The following is a 5,946-nucleotide window of genomic DNA, read 5'->3' as shown; positions in this document are numbered from 1 at the left end:
CCATGGCGCCCCTAACAGCCACCACGAGAAGGGGCGTAGAAGGGGAGAGAGAAACATCTGGGGGAAGCACTGGTTGTCGGGGAGAACACGAGGATTCGGGACCTGGGGCCGAGGGGGTGGGCGTGGGGGCGGGGCCGGCCATATTACACCCTACACCACGCAAGTCACACGGCCCGCTGGTCTGGGCCTCTGTAGCCACGTCGAAGCCACGCATAATCGACTCTGCTTTTGTTTACCGATCGCAAATAACAGACATTATCACTCATGTGCAGGTCGATGGCGGCCTCCATATTGGTTTTATATCCGCGATGGAACTCAGTTAATTAAACGTCACACTGTGACATATGACAATACGATTTTCTGCCTCTGGTGGAATATGTGCCACGTGCCAGTTAACAAGACGCTCTGAGAGCTCATACTTTAAAATGAATTCTTTGTTCATTAATTGCTAACCTCATTTATCAGAATTCACAAACTGTGTGTTTCTTTTCCCCTTGATTTTATTCTTAAGGCATACGGTTGGTCCTAAAGATTTTCAGCATTCGCGAAATGAACGTACCTGTAAACTTCAAAATGAATCTTTTTCCAGGTCAGACCCTTCCAAATAAGGAAATACCTACAAAAGGCTTACAACAAAACCATTACCTGCCTACGCCATTGTGCGCATGTGTCTAGCCAAGCATGAATGTTTATGTATCTGTATTTCATCCTGTTTATCGTTTTACTGATTTCTCTAAAGGTGGCTCAACGTTTTAGGAAAATTTGCAGACGTCGATTCTATAAACACGGTGAAAGCAACGCACAAAAGCAAATATCAGACTTAATTTGATATCTAACAAAGCAAATTCAAACGACAAATACGCGACCAGCTCCCCACGCCTCTCATCATGCAGTACGCTCTACAAGCACTATCCCCTTTGTAACCCCCTCCCCTCCTATCCCCTCTACCTACCACCCCCCACCACGTTTAGTATGCAACGAAGGATCGCCAGGAACTGTAACATTCTCTATAACTTTTCGTCCCGGGGGTTCTCTCCACACACGTGTTCTGGCTACGATCCGGATTAGCATAAAGGCTACATCAATGTGATTTCTTTATAGGATGTATTTTTAATTTAGTTTTTTTGTGTGTATGGCAACACCGAATATAACTTTCGAAGAAGGATATAATGGGGTCTGTTTAACCATGAGCTGCGATGTTACACGTTCACGCTCGTTAAAATGACGTTTACTTTTATTTGAATGCCGTATATTTACAACCCTAAGTTTGTGGAAAGGAAAACGGACTGATGAAATTGCTCTGTTGGTTCTGGATTCTATCGATTCTGGCACTCGCTACTAATTTTTGCCAAGTTGCCATGTGATATCATATATAAAAAAGTGTTAGATGTTCTATGAATACACGAAAAATAATAATAAGAGATATCATATTTGTGTATATAACAGTTTTAAATGTGTAAAATTTAAAAAGTGAGTCTACCACACAACTCCGTTTTACCTACCATTTTCTTTTCTCTCAAGGTCTTCGTTTTCTTTATTGATGGAGGGGTCTCTAAAATATTAATGTGATGCATTCGCCAGCATAGATTGTCCATTATTAGAGAGGACTTCATAACATACATTTAATCATATTGCAAAATGATAATATAAAATAAGCCAATTACGAGTTTCATACGTAATCGACAACTATAAAGAGCAAAATATCAATAATCCCCCGTCAAATCCGCTTATACGCATAAACCGACAGGATTTACCAACAAAACATACAAAATCGATCCAGAAAGAAGCGAAATTCCGTTCAACAATGACGATCATAAAAAAATATAATTAAACCAATATACTATACCTGTTCGATGTAAATGAAGGCCTGTATAAGGGCGTGCACGATGTAAACAAAGCGGGCATCGTCCTTCAGGTCGAATATACGGATGTTGGAACGTTTCCTTTGCGCGGCCAGTCGATGCCTCCGTGGCGGGGACGGTTTGAAACTCCGACCGCGTGGCTGGCGGTGGGGGCGTTCCTGCGTGTGTACATCGGCGTAGGTGACGATATTGGTCGGCTGTGAGTTCTCGCTGATGGGCGAGAGACGCAAATGTGCGTGCGTACCTGGAGATACACCCCTGCCCCGCCCACGCTCTTCCTGGCGGTGCAGGTATGAAACAGGGGATGCGCGCCCTCTTCCATACGGAGACGACCACCTGGGCGCGGGCTTGTAGGCGGGTCTGTGGCCGATGTATGTGTCTGGCAAGGGAGCGTGGGTGTGGGGTTGGTAGTAATGGGGGGCAGGGGCCACAGGGCGCTCTCGCGGTTCAGGCTGTTCATGGGCCTCCGGAACCAGCCAATACAAGGGGTTGTGTTGAACGTAGGCTTCCTCGTCGTCGAAGTCCCAGATTTCCCTCGCCGAAGGGGCTCGCGACGTAGGTGGTGAAGGCGGTATGGCAGTGGGCGTAAGGACGTCTGGCGTGAGGTAGGCAGTGTAGGAGACGTCGAGGGCGGGCATAGGAGACACTATAGAGATGTCCGAGACTGTATCGTCCCGAGGTAGGGGGATGGGGCGGGGGAAGGTCACAGGGGGCTTTGTACTATGGCAAACACTTTGGCTTGAGGTGTTAGCGTCATGGGAGTTCCTGGAGCGGGGCGCCCTCCGTCCCTGAGAGCGGCGCGGACGCCGGCGAGGGGCCCCGCGATCCGTCACCGCCATGGGGACACGCCCACGCAGGGGACTGGCGGCCTTGCTACCTCGTGAGGAAGAAATGTATCCTTTCGGTGGGGAAGTCCGCACGCGGGCGGGGGACTGTAGAGTGCGCGTGCCTCTCTCCTGCAGGGAAGGCGAAGGGGACGGGCGAGGTGTTCGGTCATGTCGGGGCGTGCTGGTGGCCAACGGGGGCGGCTCCTTGGTGCGCCCGATGCCGTAGGGCGGCGTTCGCATCCCCGACGACGGAGTGCCCCGAGAACTTCCCGACAGCGGCGGGAACACCAGCTTGAACTGCGGCTGCGATTCATGACCGTGCCACGTCGGATATCTCGGAGTCTCCCGCGAAGGTTGTCCTTCGTACGTCCGCGAGAAGTGCCCGTACCCAGCTCGAAGCGGCTGCCTCAGCACCAGATGTTCTCCAGCTACTCCTGAGAGTTCTATAGGAGCTGTTGGGGGCCCGGAGGGGCGGGACGGGCCCCTGGGGTCCCCGTTTAGGTCCCTGGACCCCCGAAAGCACCAGCACGCCACGTCCAGTCCGACAACTGTGGGTGTCCCACGCGCTGGTCATGGGTGCTGGCGGTTGTTTTTTTTACTCTTCTTTGTGCACAATACAGCACTGTGACGTCACTTCTACATCAGTGCATGACCCGGGGGACGCGTAACTCAGGCGGCCTCCGTGGACCACCCGGAAGTTAAGTGTTTTCCCCATGTCATGTCTAGATGATGCTGCAGAGTGAGGCCCGGGACGCACACCTCTCCCCTCAACAGCATCACCACTACACTAACATTTATATACACTTCACTGTGTAAACAAACAAAATTTTATACAGCACCAATCCTCTTTTTAAAAAATCAGTCCCATACCCTTCTTTCATACGACCTGGAAAGAAAATTACATCTATTGAATCATACACGGGAGCGAACACGCGCTCTCCAAAGCACCGAAACTACACTGCACTGGCCATCGAGAGAGGATGTTCTGCGTTCCATTGCGACAAACAATAATACTGCGAATGCACCAAACATGATGCGTTCGACATCGCGCAGTAACGTGGCAACAAGCGTGTCAGAGAGGAGGAGGAGGAGGAGGAGGAGGCGGTGGCTCTGCAGGGAAGTTCACGTCCGTCCCACACTGACAGGCCCTCACAGACCAGCAACAACCGCAGCGGAGTTGCTAGTTTCCCTCTACCACAGTGACTGGGGGTCCGCCCGCCTTGGGGAGCGACCTACCTCCACCGCCCGCGCCAACACACTGAACGTATTTTTCTCCTCCTTATTATCCACGTCCACCTCTCCTCTTGTCTATATTATCATTGATTTTCTTCCTGTCTTTCTCTCTCTCACTCACACATTCACTCTCCCGCACGGAGTGCTCACTCTCGCACCCGCGCACCTCTAGTTCTCTCGGCACTCTCTCAGCGTGCAGTTTCCTTCCCTCTTCGAGCCGCGGCCGCAACGAGCGCTGTCACTTCTCGCTCGTGTTGTGCGCACCTTTCCGTCCCACTGAATTTCGTTCACCTGAAGAGACCCGTCTGCGGGGGTTTGTATTGTGTGTGTGTGTGTGTGTGTGTGTGTGTGTGTGTGTGTGTGTGTGTGTGTGTGTGTGTGTGTGTGTGTGTGTGTGTGTGTGTGTGTGTGTGTGTGTGTGTATTTAGATACATGCATATATGAATGCAAAAGTGAAGAAAAATGCTGCTACATAGCCCCACCTTACTCCTCCACGTGCGTATACTACGCCCACTCCTTTTCCTCCTCCCCCGCGAAAACAGTGTCCACTCGCTCCCGCTATCAGCCCAGCATGCGTACACTTGCCGCCCCACACCCTCGCCTACAAATACGAACGTCAACCATACATACAAATTGATCAATATACGCCCCTCCCTCTCGCTGCCGCCACACCTCCCGCTCGAAATGCACCGGAAAAAACAAACAAACAAAAATATTGCTTGGTAATTACTACAGGTGACCCCAGTCCCCCGCTCTCTCGGCCGATCCCATCCCTCTCTTCCATCCTCATCAAGAGTCTCGTCCCCCCTAAACCCTCTCGAGCGACAGCGACGCGTCGACAACACGCGGAAGACGCCAACTAAAAACAAGAGCAAATAATGTCACCTTTGGGAGGGAAAGTGACAAAGAGAAAGGAAGAGATAGAATAGAGCAGGAAGGCGAGTGAGATGGAGAAATAGGGAGAGGGAGGGAGGGAGGGAGGGAGGGAGGGAGGGAGGGAGGGAGGGAGGGAGGGAGGGAGGGAGGGAGGGAGGGAGGGAGAGAGAGAGAGAGAGAGAGAGAGAGAGAGAGAGAGAGAGAGAGAGAGAGAGAGAGAGACAGAGAGAGAGAGAGAGAGAGATAGAGAAAGAGAGAGGGAGAGAGGGAGAGAAGGAGAGAAGGAGAGAGGGAGAGAGGGAGAGAGAGAAAGAGAGAAAGAGAGAAAGAGAGAAAGAGAGAAAGAGAGAAAGAGAGAGAGAGAGAGAGAGAGAGAGAGAGAGAGAGAGAGAGAGAGAGAGAGAGAGAGAGAGAGAGAGAGAGAGAGAGAGAGAGAGAGAGAGAGAGAGGGGGGGGGGGGATGATTACTATAAATATACGTAGTGAACTAAATGCAAACATGAATCGCAGCAAAACGAAACCACGGCAACAGCAGCAAATGGAAGACAGCGGGGCACTGCTCCCGAGACAGCAGTTGGGGAATGGCAGCACGGCCAGCAGCGACCTGCAGAATGGCAGGGACAGCGAATGGAAGAGGGAAAGGGAATAAGAGAGGGTAAAAGAGGAAGGAGAGAAACATAATAAAAGGAAGGATCACGAAGGAAGGGGGCGAGATGCTCCTCCACAACCTCAGAGTGAGGGGTGGGGCGTCGAGTGCGAGAGCTAGAGTGCTGGCTCAAAAGCCTCACTATGGCTGGCTCCCGAGCACACAACATGCCGCCTGCCTACTGTAAACACGAATAAAAATCCGGTATTAAAATGAGCTGAAGGCGCGCCGGGAAGAAGAAAAACCGAGGGAAGGAGGGAGATAGACGTGCCACAAAATTTCAAGGAGAGAAAATATGCTACAACGCCGAATACACCGACCGCAAGAACAACAAGCAATATCAACGCTATAGTGGTAGTAGCAGTAAAAGAAGTAGTTGTAGTAGTAGTGGAAATAACAGCAGTAGTGACAGGTGACAGATGTAGTAGTAGACATAGTAGCAATAGCAATAACAGCTCAGGTAACAGCAGTAATTGAAGTACTAATAATAATAGGTAATAGT

General features: G+C 50.8%; 1 protein-coding gene across 1 annotated transcript; it reads right to left on the bottom strand.

The window, feature by feature from the left end:
• Positions 1–319: 319 nt before the first annotated feature.
• On the bottom strand, positions 320–3,404 carry LOC113817421 (uncharacterized). The gene is made up of 3 exons (XM_070142443.1): positions 3,308–3,404; positions 1,847–3,237; positions 320–418 (listed from the first exon to the last, which is right to left on the bottom strand). Exons 1-3 carry the CDS (start codon positions 3,402–3,404, stop codon positions 320–322), a joined length of 1,587 nt encoding a protein of 528 aa, XP_069998544.1.
• Positions 3,405–5,946: the final 2,542 nt, after the last annotated feature.

Source organism: Penaeus vannamei, chromosome 29 (assembly GCF_042767895.1).
Source record: "Penaeus vannamei isolate JL-2024 chromosome 29, ASM4276789v1, whole genome shotgun sequence".
In the NCBI taxonomy this organism is placed as follows: Eukaryota; Metazoa; Arthropoda; class Malacostraca; order Decapoda; family Penaeidae; genus Penaeus; species Penaeus vannamei.
The sequence above is the reverse complement of the archived record's forward strand: the minus strand, read 5'-3'. Positions and strand labels throughout refer to the sequence as shown.

Excerpts from the sequence above, each read along its gene's own strand:
- LOC113817421 (XM_070142443.1), bottom strand. The coding sequence starts at position 3,404 with ATGGGGAAAACACTTAACTTCCGGGTGGTCCACGGAGGCCGCCTGAGT. Across the intron at positions 3,238-3,307 it reads AGAAGTGACGTCACAGTGCT|TTGTCGGACTGGACGTGGCG; the intron begins GTATTGTGCACA and ends GGACACCCACAG. Across the intron at positions 419-1,846 it reads CCTTCATTTACATCGAACAG|TATGAGCTCTCAGAGCGTCT; the intron begins GTATAGTATATT and ends TTCATTTTAAAG.